Consider the following 19,743-nt stretch of genomic DNA (forward strand, 5'->3'; position numbering starts at 1 on the left):
TGGGGCAGGATAGTTAGGTCAGTGCTTACAGACACGAGAGCAGCAGCTGGAAGCTCAGGAGAATAAAAGTTCCTTTACTAACTGACAGCAGTTCTGCATTTTTCATTTCCTGCTCCCCTTCCCCCTTCCAGTTTTCATTTTCTAAATAACCACCAGTGCTTACTGACTGCCCAGTGCCCCCTCACCCTCCAGCCCCAGCTTGCTTGGGAAGCTAAGGCATTTCTCTGTGGGCTTTCCAATCCATAACCTGTTGGAGCTATGGGCATCTTTAAAGCAACATGAAAAAAAAAATCCTGTCTGAATTGAGAATATCACTGTCATTTTAGCAAACAATAAATTAACTTTCTTTTCTCCCTTTGCAACACTTGCTTTCCCTCTGTGGCAGGTCACACAGGTACCTCTGCAAGATTCCAGAAAAAAACATTTTCATATTGAGAGCAGCCTCTCATCTCTACAGAGACAAGTTTCTCAGCCTGGTACAATAATTTCTGAGACTACAACCAGAGAAGAGACCAAAAAAAAGTGTTTCAAGCATTTCTTCCCCACAGCAATCTAGAAAATAAACCAGAATTTCAATCCCATTTATCAATGAGAGACAAAAATGAAAAACTCAAAACCCAGAAAGAAACAGGCCTAACACCAAGGCAATGAAGATAGATTTTTTTTTTTACAGATTGAAGACTGTGATTTTTAAATGTAGATATGAAGTTTTAATATTAATAATTACTCTATTAACACATAGCTTGTAAGGGTTATTCCAAGTAGAAGCATTCCTGTGAATTACCTCACAACCTATCTTACCCCCAAATTGTTTTCTTTGCTTCAGCAGCATTTTCTGCAGGACAGGAGGAATATGGCATCCTGCTAAAAAGCTTCCTTGGCATGACTCTTGGGCTACCCTTAGCTAAGCCTCAACAGAAAAATCCCACCACTAGGAACAGAAAGGGGCAGCAAGGGCTGCCAAACAATTTTATCCAACTGATTATGGCACAGTTCAATAGCAATTTTTTTTCTCTTTTTATTCATTTTCCCATGATTTGGTTATTAAATAGCTGGACTCCCAGCAACCTTCTGCTTCAGATTTATAAGGTAGGGAAAGTGAGGAGGATAAAATGGAAATACACTGTCCCCAGGGCTCAGGCATACAGGACATTCCTGTCAGAGCCTGTGTTGCTCTACTGGGGACTGGTGAGGCACCTCACAGTGGCATCACATGAAGCAGCAACTGTGCAGCTGTTTCCTGCCCTACCTATTAACCAACATGCAAAAACAGTTTGATGATATCCCTTCTTGCACACTTATCTAGAGCCCTGGATCTGAACATACCCAAATTAAAAGGTAGAAAGAGATATCAAACTCTTGCTTTAGAAATCAAGCCTCAGGCTTGAACAGGAATGGACTGTTGGGCCACTCCCTGGGATGAGTGTCAGGTGATAAAGGGGAATCAATTGGAAATTGGAAATATCTTTTTTTTTGTGGTTTCTAACTCTCTGAAATATTCACTTCTGGTTTCCAACCAAACACTGTGCCAATTCCTGGTGTCACTACTTGTGTCTAGACAAAGAAGCACTCAACCATCAACAGTTTTTCCCTTCCTTCATTGAATAACTGATAGATATTGAATCCAAACTCAAAGAAAACTCAATTACCTATTCTTTTTATCATTATGATGAGCTAAACATCTGTGTAACCTATTAAACCTCTCGTGGGCTTGCCCAGCCTTCCCCAAAATGAAAACTAAGGATACCAACTGGACAGTTTCTCAGGTCTCCCATGGTGCTGGCATTCTGGAGCAGCTCCCCAAACATATCTGGAGTGGGCTTCTCTCTTCTCTCCAGCATACAAATAGCTTGATTGCTTCAGTACAGAGAAAGCAGGGAAAACACAAGTTAATTAATAATATAAAAAACAATTCTGCATTAGAAACTACACATTTCACTTAAATTTTATTAAAGGTTAAGAAGCTTCAAATAGATAATATATATACATATATATAACATATATAATACCATAAGGAAGTGTGAATTCCTCCACCTTCCATGATAAAACTGCAGAAAGAGAACAACTGATACACTGCAGAGGTGAGGAGAAAAAGGACAACAGCCAAGAAATGCAGAAAGGGAAATTCTGACTGGAAATAAGAAAAAAAAACCTACTTCACACCAAGTAGTTAAGCACTGCAAAAGGCAGCTCAGAGAAGTCACAGAATTTACGTCCTTGAATGTTTTTCAGAACTCAGCTGCACAAAACCCCAAGCAGCCTGATTTAGCTTTGAAGTCAGCCCTGCTTTGAAAAGGGGGATGGAGGGAAAAGTCCAAAGGCTCTTTTCAGAATAATTAATTTTTTTATCTTGCTTCTTAACTCACCTGCTTCACAAATTTAAGTCTTTCAACAGTACACAGTCCTTGCCACTACAGTTGTCAGACGTAGAATCATCAACAACTAAACACAGAGAACCATTCCTAAACTGATACTGTCTATTAAACCCTCACTTTATCATAATTATCAAATCTCCACTAACTTGGAATAAACCATGTTCTGGACATTTAACCTTGTGAAGGCAAGGATCAAACTGCAATACTAGTATAAGAAAAGAGAAGTTCCTCTTCATTGTAAAAATATCAACTCACCAGAGTGAGGTTGTGGAAATATAATGTACCATCTGGATGAAAGGCAATGGGTCAGAGGTGGCACCACAGCTGGTACAAACACACTGAAGAGAAAGGAAAGTAAGACACTGGCAAGATTAAGCAGGTATTTCCACAGCAACACTTCTGCTTGTATCTTTTTTACTCTATCAATTTATGTCTTAGGACTGAAAATTTGAAACTTGTGGTGGTTTGTCTAAAGCAGTTGTGGTTACCTCACCTGTTCAAACAAGGTCATTGCAAACTTCTGGTGGGAAACACAATGTGGTGCAGTGCAAATATCTTCCTTGGTCTCATCTGCAATGTGGAAGTGAATTCGCATTAGCAGGTTTTCCTAGCCAAAGAGAAAAGAAAAGGTGAGAAGGAAAAAAGCATTACACCATTTCACATGTAAATAAAATAAATTGTTTACTAGAACAGCTAAAGATTCTGTTACTGATTATCCTGCTCCAACTCTCAGCCATCAATGGATTTGACCAAATGTAGCAGGCAAAGCAATGCTGCAGTTTTAAAATCCCTGGGTTGCCACTAACTTCTCATTAACACCAAGTAACCTGCATCAATTTTGATATTCCATGAGGATTTTTGTATGGCAAATAAGCCACATTCTATTAAAAAAAAAAAAGAGGGAGACTAATAAATGAAGAGGCAGACTAAATTTTGCATGGGCCATCTTCCACTGACTGGCCACTTTCTAGATTTTATCTCACATTTCCTTCCAAGCTCCCAGGAGTTCTGGTCCTAAGACCTCTCCTCCAACTCTTGGCAACATTAACCTGGGGGTGCCAGAATTCCACCAACACCCCTTCCAGCAGCAAACTTTTCCTTCTCACTGAGAGCTGCCTGGATGGTTTATAGACCTGCAATAAGCAGGTGGGGATCAATTATTAGGTAAAATGGCTTTTCTCTCTCAGTACAATTTCCCTTGAACTTCAGAGTCTTCTGCCATTTACACAAAATCTCAGCCTTCAGGGCTGAAAAGGTTAACCAAGGGAAAAGCTATGGAATTCTCTCTGTCTTAATGCTTAACCTCAAAAGAGAACTTGCAGGCATTTAAACTGGCCCTGTGCCAGCATGGTTAACCCAACAAACCTGCCTGTGGAGGCTCCCACAGCAGTACCAGATGGGCTATTTAGATGAGCTTTCTCCAGGAAGAAACAAAATCAAAAGCTCCCATGTTCTACTAACACACAGAACTCTGTTCCAGTGCTGGACTGCACACAAAGACTTGACATAACTGTGCTCACAGGGGCTCCTGTGTAGGCTGGTGTAATTTATTTCACTTTGAGGCTTTACTGGTGTCATCTACTTCTATTTTAAGCCAAATCATTAAACTACACTATTTTACTATGTTAGTATTTCACAAGCACAGGATTATTATAAGCCCATTATCAGCTCACTTAGTTTAAGAGAAGAACTACAACAGGTAATAACTGGCAAGCAAAATGTCCCTTCACCCTTTTGAGGTGAATCCTGGATCATTTTACAGGCCAATTTTTTATTTTACAAATTGTATTCAGGACACACTTGAGGCAGCAATGATTAAAATGGGCAAAAGGAACTGAAAAAGTGGGTAACATTGATGCTTCCAGCTCAAAATCAAATACTGGTTCCCCACTGGATCTCTCTGTGGGCTTTTTGAGGCCACAACATGCAAGGTTTGTTGGAATTTGGGGAGTAAAAAATGGGGGGGGGGAAAATACAAAAAAGATTGTGTAGTGAGGGTTGACATCAAGACCTGTGCAAGCATCTTTTAGTAACACTTACAAAACATTCAGCTGCATCATCCATGATGCCCAGCTGGAAACGTTGCTCATCCTGAAAGGTCTTTGCTAGGGCAGTTCTCAGGGCATCAGAAGGCAGGACCTTCTCACTGCTGCACTGGAACTGGTTGAAGATGCTCTAGGAAGAAAACAAAAAGGAAATTAAGTTCCGTATTTTCAAAACATTATCCAAGTTACCTGAAAAGAAACAGCAAACCTTTAACTTGTGTGTTGATCAAGCAACACACAGATATTTGTAATGTACAGGGACTACATGAGAAAAACCTAAGAGCTGCTCCTCTGAAATCATATCCACCTTTCTGTATTCCTGTCTTGCTTCTCACATATTCCAGGAAGGCTGGTGAGCTTAGAGATTCATTTCCCCTTCTTTGTGTCAGATACTCAAAAGATTTCTGTAGAGTTTTTTAACTTTGTCTTCCTACAGGAACATAATTCTGCATGCAGGGACCTCAGTTTAAGTGAAAAAAATCTAGCCTTTATTTTCTTACATGACCATTCTGTCTCCATCACTCTTTTTACCTCATTTCATACAACAAGCAACCCATCTCCATCAGTGTCCATCTTAAAATTCTGCTTGTCCTTTCCTATGAAGCTTTTCTCATGTTTTCCCTAAAGATTATTACAAAAAACCTCCATTCTTCCTGCAAGGGAAAAAAAAAATAGGATCATTTTTAATTGAGCACCACTTGGCTTTTCTGCCTTCTAAACTCAGTCAAGCAAGGAGAAAGTAGCCTCAAACTGTTTGGTTTTTCTTCAAATCTACACTGAAAATCTGTAGTGGTTCATGTACCACTTTCTCCCTTAATTACAAAAAGCTTCCCCCACAGTATCCTTTAGGATCCCTGTTAATTGGAAGCAAATGCTCTGAACCTTCCTCTCCTTTAACTATTAATAGTTTCTTATCAGAAAAGGAGCAGGCAAACTAAAAGAAGGTTTCCAAACTGTGCAAGCTGCTTTGAGGAAGCTGAAAGAGAACAGAACACAGCCAGAACACCAGAACCTCTGTGTCCTTGCCACTTCTGGCCACAGGACTGGAGCCACTTCTAGTGTGGACACATTATTTAACAGAGCTGTAAAATGCCCAGTCCCTGGGTTATTCTGCCTGTTGCTATATGGTGCTCCCTTCAGGGAAAGGAAGGCTTTAGAGTGTGGAATAATGATGAGGAAAGCAGTCCCAAAGAGAAAGCCATGAAGCAGGAAGTCTCACACTTCATGAATTACAGACAATACCTCTCCTCACTTCCCTTTTATAAATGAAAATTGAAAGAATTACAAAGTCTCTGTGCTTAAGAACCTTGGTTCCCATTTCTGTCACTCTGGTAACAGAGCAAGTTTCATGTTTCATTAATAAATTTTCACATTTCACTGGACCTCAAAGAAAAAGAAAAAAAGGGCAGTGAAACATAATTCCATCCTGCCTCAGCACTTTACATTAAATAATTCAAGAGCACTTGAAAATATTTCATTGCTGTGCATTAGAGATGTGTTTATCCTGGTTATCATCAATCTCCCTGCACAGATCTGGAAGCTGAGGTACTCTCCTAGCATCTGGCACTCAACCTCCTTGCAGGGAGCTGATGAACAGGACCCAGTTTCAGTGAGAGCTCCCTGGGTGTGGAGAAGAGAACTAATACAGGCTTCAAGCTAGGTAAAAGCAGAAGCAAGCAAGCAAATCCCAACTCTTATTTTAAATGTCTTCTTTAAAGTGATAGCATATATAGAAATTAGTTTCACCTACAAAATACTAGTTAACAAAGAGATCCAGTAAGGAAAAAGCAAACCACTGTTTCTCACAAGATCCTGCATTTTAGATGTTTTTGGTATTAAAAAAAAAACAACACACCACACCAAAACTTGAATTAAATATAAACATCAGAAACCTGAAATCTGTAACCACAACCACGTAACAGAAATAATTCAGTGGCATCATTCCATGAAGAATTCCAGTATATAAAAATCAAGGTGGAAAAGATCCCAACATGGCACAGAAGAATGCTTCCTAAAATGTGTAATAACATAGCACATGATGGTAAAGTCTTTTTTAGGTTATGAGGAAATAAATTGTCTCAAAACCAGTGAGTAATTGTGTATTTTCATCTAACAGATAAAATCTTACTGTGTCATTGCAAGTGCAGTTCAGAGCAGACTTGAACACAGTGCTTGTGTAAGTCCCAAAACCCTCATAAATTGAGTTGAAAGCACTTTGAACCAGGGGGGGTTGTTTTTTGTTGGGTTTTGTTCAGGGGTCCTGGGGTGAGGTTTTTTTTTTTTCAGGGGGAGGTGAATTGTTTTCCCCTTTTCCTTGGTTTTTCAAGATAGGTTCTTTGCTCATCTTTCAGAACAGGTCTGGCTTGTCTCTCAGCTTTAGGTGGGCAGGTGTGGCATTTCCTGCAGTTTCATCATTTTCAGTCATCTAAGTCAGATCTCTCCTTAGTTTCAGTTCCTGCCCTGTTTATCACCAACATATTTGTTCCACACCTGGGTCTGAAACCCAGCTGGGTGCAATTTAGGAAATGCTGATTCTGCCCCAGCAGTTCTCCTGGCACCTTTCCTCCAAGTGCTTTTGGAACTTGGTATGAAATTTATTTGTGGAACATTCAAACTTAGCTCTTTTTTGACAAACTCTTCACCTGAATGAGAAGGCAGTGAAAACCCTCCTGGTCTATTTCCCCACACTGGTGATCTCCCTCACTGGATACATCCCAGCATATTCCTAACAGCACCATCAGTATTAGTAGACTGCTAAAAGCTTCATCAACAAGGGAAGTTTTTCCTAATTTAACAGTTTTCAGGAACTAAAATCACATAAAATGTGAGCAATTACTAATACTGAATTAATAGCAATATTAACTATATTATACTTAGATCACTGATTTATTCTTGCCATGTTGGTAGCCCTATCAACCAAGACAGGGAAGAGGATGAGACAGGGATTTTTCAGACAGATGTGTGCTTGCTGGTTACACTGCATTCCTGAGGCCTATATATTAAAAAAAAAAAAAAAAAAAAAAAAAAAAAAAGCCTATTTCCTCCCATACCCCCTCCCCTACAGATCTTCAAAGGTCTGGAAGGAGTAGCAGAGCAGCATTAGGAAGAACCAGTGTTCTTTAGGAGGAATGAATTGCTCAGGTTCATCTAGTCCTTCCCCAAGTCCTAAATCAAAACCAGCTACAATTACCCAGCTGATCCTCTCACCAGCTTGCTCTCAAAGACATCCAAACCTGGAAATTCTGACAGAGGGCAGAGCAAAGGCTTGCAGAGGCAGTAGTCTCCCAGAATAATTGCCTCCAATTTGGGAAATAAGAGGATTGACACAAACCTTCTGAAGTGCCAAAGGAAAACTAGATACAGTTTGAGACAAGGGACATTTATCACAGAAGTATTCAAGTTAAGCCTGGCTTTCTGTCTCAGACTGCTAAAATTCACATGCATGATCCTAACAAGAGTTGTTCTTCCTTTGGTTACAGAACACAGTAATTAGTCTTTGAGGTAACTAACAAGACTGACATTTTGGAGTTCCTTTAAATTTTAAAGATTTGGAAGCTGAAATATCTATGCATTCCCCCACAGATTAAGAAGACCTCCTCCAAATTATCTCAGTGTTTGGAATCTATTTTCTTTTGAGGAAAGAAGCCTTTTATTTGGTTGGGGTTCACTGACATCTGCAAGGTGTATCCAAGCAAACCCCAGGCTTGGTACACATCCACATCTGACTTTTTTATCAAGCATCTAGAAGCTACTGGAGTAAGAATCACCTTACTGAGGACAACAGGCAACAGCTCCTGAATCAGATGGGTGTCCATGCACTGTCAACTTGAGTTCTGGCTTTGGCAGCTTGCTGAGAACTGATTATCCTCACCCACACCACCATACTCTTCTCCTGATGCTCAGTGAAACAACCTCTTTCAATAAAAACTCTGGCTGCTAAAATCCCTTTTCTGCCATCCAGTCACATCAGCCTCCACCCACAGTACTTCCACTTGCTCACATTTCCTCCCCATTTGATACTCATCTCCAAGTGTGCAAATAATTCCAGCTCTGTCTGGTCTGGGGTCTCTTTCCAAACCTCCAAGTCTGATAACAGTCAATTTAGATTTCCATTATTCCTTCCTTTTACTGCTTGCCTGACAATTGGGCTCACACTGTTCCCTAAACATGAATGTAAATCCAAGATGGACTGCAAAATCAGCCCCCCTGGCTACTACTAAAATCAAACAAAAATATATTTTGTGCAAATTTTCTTTAGGAGAGTGTTAAAAAAAAAAAAAACAAAAAAAAAAAACAAAAAAAAAAAACAAAAAAAAAAAAAAAAAAAAACAAAAAAAAACCAAAAAAAAACCAAAAAAGAAACCCAAATCCCACAGTGTGCACACCTACAAGGTTACATGTTATTAACTGCCTGACCAAGATCAAAAGAGGCAATCATTATCTGGAAACTCCAATTACCAGTTTATTAACTCAGGAAACTGTACTGACTGCTAGTTCATTTGTCAGGCAGTTAACTGTTCAGTGCCAACTGAAAAAAAAACCAAAAAACAAAGTCAAGCCAAAACACACACAAAAAATCCCCAAGACACTTAACTATTTTACACATTTTTTCTACTGTTTTACCCAGAAATACTAACCTGATCTGGATAAATGCAGAAAGTGAGGACTGAAATCTTTGCAACCAACCTACTACTGCCTCCACCACATAATGAACTTTTCATAACAAACCCCTCCATCTCCACCAAGTGGCTAATGACAACCATGAACCACAGACATTCCTTCTTCACACCACTCTAACACCCTATTGTCTGAGCTTTCACCTTAGAAAACAACATCATTTCTAACCAGAAAATTCACATTCTTCCTGCTTTTGTTGCACATGACTAAATCCCAAAAAAAAAAAAAAAAAAGCAGCCCAACTGGAATTTATCAATCAATAGAACATTCTTCTCTGCAGACTACAAAAGGCACTCTGTCCAATATCCTGGCACTCAGGAGCTCCCAGTACAATCCCTGGAAGAAGAACAAACTTTCTGTGGCATGCTCAGGATTTCCCCCTTCCTGCCCTCTTCCAGCTGTGATAAACAAACACCAAAGCAGAGTCACACTCTAGAAAAAGGATAATAAACCAGAACACACTAATAATAAATCAAAAGCTACCCCAGTGTTTCAGCAGGCAAACCACACAGCAGTACAGACAGCTTGTGCAGTGAAATAAACACACTTAAAACCCACCACATCTTGAAGAACAGCATCTGGGGATTCCAGCCTGGTGTTTCCTATTTGTGTTTCTGTAGCTGCTGACACAAGGTTCCTTCAAAATAACCAATGTCTGCAATGATTTCAAGGTTCATTTTGTAGCCACAAAGTCAGGTAGCACGGCATGTTTTAAAATCAGGTATTTGTGCAACAGATGTCTTCAACTTGGTACAAAAATAAAGGGTGATTTGATATCAGAGAGGACATTGCTGTCCTGTGATCACTCATTTTATAAAAAGTTACTTAAAATTATGAATACTATTTACAGAGCTAGCTGAGCATTTACAGTAAATACTCTGCATGACACCAGAACCCCAAGAAACAGCTGCAGCAAGCCAGGGAAGTGTGAAAAAATAAACTTTGGTGCCTGAATTCAAAGGTTAAATTTAGCTTAGTGAAGACAACCTTCCTCTGGAGCCAATGAGGAGAGAATGGCACCTGTAGAGCAATGGGGGACCACAAATCCCCTCTGAACAGCACTGGAGGTATGGGGTATCCTGTGAAGGGAGCCTGAAATGGAGAAGGAGTCATGAGGCAGACTCTTCCCCCCAGGTATTGCCCCTTTTCAAGGCCAGGTGAAGGTGCCAGCAGCTTGAGATCCCTGATCCAGAGGGCAGCAGAGAACAAGTCACACCTTACCCAGCCTTCTTTCCCCTCAGCTGCCTCCTGATGACCATCTCCAGGGTTTGGGAACATCCCTTGTGCAAATCTTTACCATTTAGTGTCACCCCATTCCAGCTGCAGGCAAGCAAGATGTTTTGGGGCTTTTTGGGGGGACTGAGGGGATGTTTGCATTCCTAATTTCACCCAGGGTTGAGTGACAGCCTTTGTTACTCACCTTTATAACATTATTTGACTTGATAAAAACATAAAAATGGGGAAATATTTCCAATGCTTCTGCAGAGGCAGCAATATGTTGCACAAGTTAATGAACATTGAAATCTGTCACAATATCTCCCAGGGAAGAAAAAAAAAACAACAATAACAAAATTGAGTTGTTATGTGGACGTAATGGAACCAGGAATGAAACAGCTCTGCAGCTTCTAGAAAACAAATTTCTATGCATCATTTCTCTGGCACAGTTTTACAATAGATGTCTCTAAACTTTCTGAAGGTTCTGGAATAGGCTTGGATAGAACACACTGAAATTTCCCATAAAGAACAGGCTGTAGGGAAAACACATTTGGGGTTGGATTAAAGCCAGCTGGAATTAATTTATTTACTTTGTCAAGTACTGGTTACTGCCCATACCCAGAAATACTGGTCCAGGTAATTCTTGACTTGTGTTCACACTTCTTCAGAGTTTGCCATTGTACACTGAGTTTTTTGTGAGCTATAGGAATTTTGCACACAACCAGATGCAAGTTTTGTACAATGTGCAAAGGCCCTGGAGGATTTGGCACAGTTTTGGCTTCCAACACTGTTGGATACTAAGGGTTGTAACACCTCCTGGCTAAGCATGGCACTGGTAAGAACATCAGATAGGAAACAAACAAACAAAATCCTTGCAAGTATCTGGGGGCAAGAAGAGAGAAGCAATACTTTTCCAAAGGCTGCTTAATTTAAAAAAACAAACATATGGCTGCAGGCATATGATTTGTTCATTCTGCCACTTTAGTTGTCACTTCCAAGTTTATAATAGCATACTGCATACTTCAGCAAGACATCAAAAGCAAGGATTTTATCAACAAAACTAATCAAAAGCAAGGATTCTACCAACAAAACTAAACACTCTTCCACCCAGTGTCTGCTTTCAATACATAGATTCCAGATAGCCTGTCACCTTCCAGCCTTCCTGCAGTGCTCTGCCCTTTCACACTGCTACTGCTAATCCCAGATGCAGCTTTGTCCAGAGTTTACTTTCAAGACCAACTCCACAAAGGTCCTTCCTCTCCGTTCTCCTACATCTTTTTTCCCCTCCTCTTTTTCAGTACTCTTAATACAGAAAGAGATTTTTAATCTCTGAAGATTTTAATCTCTCAAGTTTTTTCATTAAAACCTCTCCCCTCTGCCTCAGAGTCCAGTCTACTTTCATTCAAAGGGCAGAACCTCTTTGATCTGGTATTTCAGTGCCATATCTTGCTGCTAGGTTAAACCCCAGGAAGAGCAAAAGCTTACACTCATGATGATGATTTCCCAAATCCCTTTCTTCCTGTCCTCACCTCAGCTACCAAAGAATGCCAACAATCACTTGGCAATGCTCCAGGGCATGATCCCAGAGTCAGCTTCAAATTATTTGTCCCACTGATCTTAACTTAATGAACTCAATGCCCAAGTCCTGCCATTTCCCTGTCAGAAAGGGGATATATTTAACACTCCATCTTCTCTTTGTCTGGATAGCTGTATTTCTCACTTTGGATGTGCTATCTTGCTCCTAACCCACTGTTCTATCCTCTGAAGATACTGCTATAAATACCACCCTGCCTCATCATTTCCACAGATATGTCTTGAGACAAATTTCCCTTCAGAAGGAAATTACTTATCTTTTTCATGCCTTAGCAGTCTTCTCTTTGCTACTCTTTTGCAAGAGAAAACCCCTGAACACCAGGCCAAACACTCACTAGGTAACTCATTTCAAGCCTGGCTCTACCAGAGGACCTGTAAATTCACTTAACCATAGCAAGACAGCCATTATACCAGAAATATTGCCTGTGAACTTCAGATGATCATTACTTAAACCTTGCTCTATCTTCCCATATTTTAAGACACGCTGCCTTTTTATGACTGCACACAGAATTCAGGCCATAATAATTTCTCACACAGTGAATTTAAATATTTAGCTGGATTTCACAACCTGTAAGCAAAGATGTCCAAGTCCCAATTTCAGAAAGGAAAAAAAATCACAGCTCAGGAAGATTAAGGCAATATTTTCATCATGTTTGGATCACATCCATTTCTCCAGCAAGGCTGAAGGGAGTCGTGAATTTCAAGTAGCAAAACTTAAAAAGGAGGGCACACAAACCTAGAAGCACTAAAAATTAATGGGTAGAGACAAACTGAGAAGTAGGGTTGTAGACCCTATTGATAAAGAGTCTTTGTATCTAAAACTTTTCCCATTCTATTTTCAGAACTTACTGGTTTGAGTGTCTTGGGCCACCACCCACCACATTTACCTTTGCCCTCACCAATTTTCAAATCCAAGCTTATTCACACGTATTCAAATACCAGAACCACTTCTGTTCAACTATTTTTTTTTAAACTGTTGTTAATTTATGTCTAACTTTTACCTTAAGAGCACAGAAGATGCAAGAATCCCCCATACATTTGTGAGTTGTGATTTGCCGGAAGCTGCGGCGAAAAATGTCCAGGTGCCAGAGAACCTGAAACACAAACAGGGGCACAGACAATTTTAGGAATATATAGAATAAAATACTTCATGAAGCTCTAAATAAAGCTACACATATTAAAGAGTACCAGAAGCACACTGATGTCTGTGAACATCACTTTTAAAGCAGGACGCCTTTTATCAAACTGAAAATTGACATTTTCACCCAATTTTCCTCAGCTGTACCATTCCAATAGATGAATTTACAGAAGGACAACCCTTGGGGACAGTGTTTCAGCTTCACCTAACAATAACCAGATTTTTTTCTAAGCCTCAACTTGCAGTGAAAGGAGCCCTGACCTAAATTGTGTCCTGCCAGGTTCCGGACAGAGCGGAAAGGTCCAGGCTGGCATCTGACTGCAAGCTTCCTCAGCACACAGAGGGACCAAGCTTCTTACTGCTGATTCATCTGGCCAACTGGCTAGGAAAAAATATAATAATTCAGCACTCTGAAAAAAGCTGTCTTGGTTTCAAGAAGTGTTTCCAGCTGGAACAATTTGTTAACTGAACCACAGCACACAAACGTTACCTAAAATTATATTTAAAACCACATTTATTGAATGTGCAATCTGCAAAGTTTCCCAAAACTTCAGAGCTGTCATGGCTATGTTTATACTCAAGCTCTCCCTGTATTTAAGGGCCTGGGAGGCAGCAGAAGCTTTGGACTCATCTGATTACACACAACATTCCTGAAGAACTACTGCAGACTTCACAAAAGGACAAAAAAAAAAAAAAAACATTTAGAGACAAGTCCAATTTTTTAATGTAATTGCCTGTGAAAATTTATCTCAAATGTTTCTAGGAATACTCAACAGTGAGGAGCAACAAGCATTCAAAAGCCTCTCAGACTAACAATGAATGTGAAAAATTAAGGTCAAAAAGACCAGAAGTACATCTTTTATGAGATTATTACCATACTGCTTTTGTTTTGGTTTGTTTTTTTAATCCAGTTTTGACTGCAAATATTTTTAGTATCCTGTCTCTGAGGAGCTTTAAAAGAAAACTTTCTGTGGAAGACTAAAGGCCAGGTTGTAGGCTTTCACCTTCATGTATGGCATGCAGATAGTGTTGAGCCCAGCTTAGTTCTGACCTCAGTCCAGTAACTCAATTACTGGACTCAATTACTCAATTATTAACACAGGACAGCACTGGAAACCTCACTTTTCTTCTAGTAAGTTCCTCTTGTACCCAAGGACTGTATTTCATGGCATATTAAGCCTATTGAGGATGTTTCTATTTGCATGACTTGCACCATGGGGGCATCTCAGAGCCTGAAGTTGGATGAGAACCTAATTGTGCCATGGAGAAAAATAAAAAAATAATCAAAAACAAAACCAGGGACACAGTCTGTGCTGCATAGGCAAATCATATGAAGGGAAGGAAAAGGTTGTACACCTTGCAGCCAGGACTGAAACTCAAACATCAGAGTTTCAAAACATCTCAGTTTTATATCAGTATAGCAGCCCTGACACTTGACACAAGAAAAGTTTTTTCTTCTAAATCAAAAGGTAAGGATTCCATCTTCTAATCTAAGCTACAAAACAGCAGTTAGAAAGACAAGTGGACTATACAAATGGGTTCTTGTGCTGGTATTATCAACCCTTGAACTAGACTGGTTGAACAAAGAAGTTAAATTTACTTGTAAGGGGTAAACATACTGCAAGCAGTGCAGGATTCTATTATTTTAAAAGCAATTTTCTAAATATATTTTAATCTTGGGTTCACAGGTTATATTTTTACACAAGCACAAGATTCATGTAGACAGAGATGACAATTGGAATGCTGTTGATTTCATCAGGAAAATGTGAAAATTAAAGAAGTTGTTCTGCAGCTCAACTAAAATGCTTTTCCAAATGTAGCTTTATTCTATCTAGACCCAAAACCAATTTTTAGTCTAGTCAAGCCTGTCTATATTTGCTGCAATGCCTAAGAAAAACACTGCAATAGACAGAGGAGAAAGACTAAATTTTTTTCATATGTTCTCTTACCTGCAGTGCACTATTGAGGAAGCAACTGTTCTGCCCTGGTTCATTGCTGAGACCTTTACTGGGTGCTATTGAGGTTGTATTTCGTGGGGTAAACATGCCCTGCACATTGCCCCGACCCACAGAGAAGTAATTTCTTTTCCAAGACATCTTCCAGTTTCAGCTGCAGAACATGAAGGTTTAGGCTGGTATTCAACTTGATCAGACCCTTCCTTTCTTCCACTGAAACTGAAGTGGCGTCCAATCTTCTTTAAGTTAAACAGAATTTATCCTTTCACAGTGCACAAGCAGTTTAATTCTTTGAAATCCAGCCTAGAATGCTCTTCTTCACTTGATGCTTATGTATGCAAAACCCTCTTTTACAAGCAGCCACACACAAAGTCTGCAAAGGGAAGGAATCCATGGTCAGGGAAAAGTTCATCTGCTAGGCTGCTGCTCCCTTTTCCAAGCAGGCAGTGAGTTCAGGGGACAAATGGCAAAGTTAAGGAGGTCCCAGATCAAAGAGGAAGAAACCAACATCCAGCTCCCACACCCCAAAAATCCCAGTTTCTCTAATCCTCTTGTAATCTTCCTGCAGAAGATGGGGAAAATCCAATTAATAGGGGAGCAGAGAAGCCAAAACCAAAATAAAACCGTGGCAGCTCCCTTGTGCTTCCATCTATCTTGGGTGATGAAAGAGACATCATTATCCTCACAGGGGAAAAAGAAGCAACTCCAGGACTCGAGCTTTAAAGCAGTAAAAGGTCTCTGATGCTGTTCTTCTTATGCTGCTTGAGATCTGCAGAAGTTTCTTCTCCTGCTCCTCCTTTTGCAATGGGAATGCCCAGCAGTGCCAGAGAGCTGGAGAGAGAAAAATAATCAAAGGCTTGCGTCATGTCATTCCTCTCTTGGTTTTGTGGTGTTCTGCCAAGACCAGTGTTGCCTCACCTCCCACAATACACTGAATCTTCTGAGACAAAGCAAAAAAAAAAAAAAATACAAACCTGCCTCCACCCAGAAAATAAAACAACGTGGAAAGGAACAGAGAATTCCAAGAGATGGATGTACCAGCAAGAAGGCAGCAGCGTGTTGGGAGTGGTAAAGAAGGGAGTTGGATGAAAGCAATACCCAATGTTTATGTCAACTCCATGGCACTTCTCACACATAACCTTTAAAACCTTGAAGTGTTAAATTTCTGTAAGTTACCTCAGCCATTCCAACAGTAGTAAGAGGATTTCTGGTTCTGGGAATACACACTAGTGTGCTGTCCACCCTGGAACTGGGCTGCTGAACTGAACTTTGAGAAGCCAAAGGCAACAGGTTCTCCCTGACTCAGCAGCCCACAGCTCTCTCCAGGGAAAAAAATGTCTCCAAATTTCCTTAATGAGAAACTACATGTATTTACATACTTCATTTAGGTACACAGGATACACAGTGTCTTCCAAAAGACATCAATGCTTCTGAAGGATCCAGAAGAATCAATTCAATTTGCTTCTCCTACCACAAGCTCACACACCCTCATCTCCCAGGAAAGAGAATTTGACCTCAGAAATTCCTAGAAAGAGGAACTATATGATTCCTGGAAAAACATATTTTATAGTCTCGCAAGTGTAGCCCACCTGGATTTACTTTACAGACAATTGCACAGTATTTTCCAGGGAATATCCTGGAAATACTGATACATGTAACAACTGAATGGCTCTGTCATAGCTGGTGTAAGGAAGTTCACCCTATTTCACATGCTTTGAACTAGTAATTGTAGTACAAAGTCACAACAAAGAGATGCCTGTGCCTCAGCAAAAATTAACTAGGAGACTTGCTCTTTACAAAGATATCCTGAACAATGTGAAATTCCACACAGTCATAAATCCTTTGTCTCCTATCAAAACACAGAAGGAGCTTCCTCAACATCTATGCTACAGCAGCCTCATCCACTCCCTTCTCATGACATTTTGCTTGTCCTTGTACTAAACCCACTGCACAAATGTTCAGGAAGGCTGAGCATTGCTGTGAGGCAGGCAAATGACTCCCTACAGATGAATATTCTTCTTGGTTCCCAGTGTGCCATACAAAGTTTTCTGCTTCCCAGACCATTACCCTGCTCGTCGTGCAACATTCCCAAGCACTGAATACATCTACAGGAGTCATCCCAAAGCACTTCCAACCCCAACCCCCCTTTTCTTTGCTCAGTCCCTTAGTGAGCCACAGGCCAGTGTGAGGTTATTCAGTTTCAAGCAACACTTTAGGGATCTCTGTAAAGCAACACCACTTGCAATAGGTGCTGCAGCTAAGGCTGTGCTGCAGAGAGGGAGCAGAATGCTGCCTGGAAGGAGGTGAGGCAAGAAGCCTCTCTGCTAGCCCAGGAAAAGAAAAAACAACCCAGAGTCAAGCACTCTGTCTTCTCCTTCCCACAGTCCCTACAGAAAGATGGAAAACACAACCCAAAGCATGCCCAGGTGTGAGCAGTACCTGTGCAGGGGGCTTGGATTCATAACAAGACCCTGCTCTCAAACCTGGTCCTTTTGGAGCCAAGCTGCCTCAGCTGGGAGGGAGAAAAGAATTTTTGTCTAAAGATTTTGATAGTCTTGGAAGCAGAGTCAGCTGAGAAGCTTTGTAGCTCACCTGTGATTGCAGCAAGACTCTTACAAGCTGGCCAGGACTCTGGCAGTGGCTGTGCAAGCTGTGTTAGCACAGATAACCTGCCCTGGGTTTCCAGAGCCTGAGCAGAAATTATTTCTTTCTGCCCACAGAGTGGCTGGGACTGCTCAGAGCAGCAAGTTGAGGTTTGGCTGGCTGGCCTTCCCAGAGCTAAGAACAATGAGAAAACACTTCAGCTGGTAACCACCCAGTTATGACAAAAGCAGATCTGAGGAGATAAAGCACAGCTTCACACTTTGTCAACCTCCAGAAACTTCCCAGCACCATGGAACAGCTACAAAATTCAATCATTAATCTCAAATATATGTAAGACACCATTCCTATGCACTGCTTACAGACTCACTTAGCTTCTGCTCCACAGCAAAAAGGGTTGCAAGCAGCAAGCAGGAAAAAAAAAAACCCAAACCCAAACAGAACTTCCGCAAAACTTAAGCATCATTATTAAAATATTTTGGTTTTGTTTCCACCACCACTGACAAACCATCAGCAGAAAAAAATCTAACCCTCCCATACTTGAACCACCCAACAAACCATGACAAATAGGCTAAGAAAACAGCAGCAATCTCTAAGGGAAGAGGAAAACTATTCCTGCCCCAGCCTGGCAGCAGATGCAGGTGCTCTCTTCCCAGACAGTGTGTTAGTTTGTAACAGTCTCCAAACACAGAACTATAAAAAAATCCCCAAAATTTACTTTCTGCAAGGAAATTAGGGTAACACTTTGATAATGTGCAGCACGAGCTTCAGAGAATTAAATAGTTAAGTGAGAGGAAAACATTTTCATCTATTGTTTCTTGTTTCAAGAAGTGTTTTGAGAAAGCCTGCTCCCTTACTACAGAACACAACAGCTTCTTAAGAGTACAAGAAAAAGCCCTACAATTGAATTGTCACAGGAGTTCCTCAGCCTGCTGCAGCATTGTCATGTTAGGGGTCAGCAATGGGAGCTCCACATGGCTCTTGCATTAAAACAAAAAAAACAAAAAAACAAAAAAACCCCAAAACCCAAACAAACGAAAACCAAACAAGCAATAAAATACACATGAAACAAAAAACAATGAAAGCACCAAAAACACACAAAAAAAATCCCAAAACAACCCAGGTGACAGATTCAAAAGCTGTAGCTGCTGTATGTCCCACTGCCATCTTAGGATGAGTCCAGTAAAATGAGTCTGAGGGAAGAAATAAAGGTGTTATCAGACCTGAGAAAATTGTTCTTACAAATAAGGGACAGGATCCTTAGAGCTCGAAATTTTACTAATACAGAAATATGACCAAAACAGGAAGAGTGCCAGATGAAAAAGCTTGAAGAATGCTCTTGGTTCATTGCTCAAATTATTCTTTTAGACACAGAATGAACTGAGGCAGAAAGCCTAAAGACTCTAAAGGTATTTCAGTTCTGTTTATCATGTTAAGAATGATACTGGAATAAGGCAACAAATTAATCCAGCCAGCTTGATTTAAAAAGGTAACTACACCCCTGAAAAGTTGCACAGCCTTAGAGTAGTGTTATAATGAAGAGTAAACAATAAGAAAAAAAAAAAAATGTAACACTCCTTTCTGCATGCATTTTTTCAGTTTTCTTCACTCTGCTGGAAGAAAGAGGTGTAAGAAATGCCTGTGACTCTTGCTGTCAGGTTTCCTCTTAGAGGAAGAATTACTTGCCCAGCTCTGTGCTACTGGGTGGCACCAGGAACTGATACCACCCAACAGTGCCCCTGCACAAGACAGACTCATACTGGTCTGCCTTATTTTTCATCCTACTATTGCCCAATTCCTATTCTGTGAGGTGTTGTAAGCACATAAAATTAAAATATAAATGTTTTTTCAGGAAACGTTCCCACTTACCTGATGCAAAAGTGATTATTAAAATGTTAGGCTAGAAGTTGCCAGTAGAAGACCACCAAAATGATCCTGAGGTGAAGGGGAAAACCAGAAGTTTCCCCCAATCCACAGATGTTCTCTTTTAGAGAGTAAGGCACAGCAAACCTGTGACAAACACTACAGGATTTCCAGAAGATACCAAACCAGAAGGCAGCAGACAGAACAGTGAGCAAATTGGGGTAACACTCACCCTTGCCTAAAACTTCAGTAATTTTGGTCATTACCACTGTGCTTGTACA

General features: G+C 40.4%; 1 protein-coding gene across 12 annotated transcripts in view; it reads right to left on the reverse strand.

Annotated features, from left to right (window-relative positions):
* The window catches only part of USP54 (ubiquitin specific peptidase 54), an 86,204-nt gene that overhangs the window by 27,611 nt on the left and 38,850 nt on the right, over nt 1-19,743 (reverse strand). For 10 of the 12 annotated variants that reach the window (XR_011726646.1, XR_011726645.1, XM_071748007.1 and 7 more), the window contains exons 2-7: nt 14,993-15,829; nt 12,907-12,999; nt 4,416-4,550; nt 2,869-2,982; nt 2,631-2,713; nt 1,752-1,857 (exon numbers count right to left, since the gene is read on the reverse strand). Coding sequence is in view for 10 of the 12 variants with exons in the window: in XM_071748007.1 (XP_071604108.1) it covers nt 1,752-1,857; nt 2,631-2,713; nt 2,869-2,982; nt 4,416-4,550; nt 12,907-12,999; nt 14,993-15,139 (678 nt within the window). In the remaining 2 variants the exon portion in view is untranslated. The remainder of the gene's footprint in view (nt 1-1,751; nt 1,858-2,630; nt 2,714-2,868; nt 2,983-4,415; nt 4,551-12,906; nt 13,000-14,992; nt 15,830-19,743) is intronic. The other 2 variants (XM_071748011.1, XM_071748010.1) reach the window with 1 other exon arrangement.

Source organism: Heliangelus exortis, chromosome 7 (genome assembly GCF_036169615.1).
Source record: "Heliangelus exortis chromosome 7, bHelExo1.hap1, whole genome shotgun sequence".
NCBI lineage: Eukaryota > Metazoa > Chordata > Aves > Apodiformes > Trochilidae > Heliangelus > Heliangelus exortis.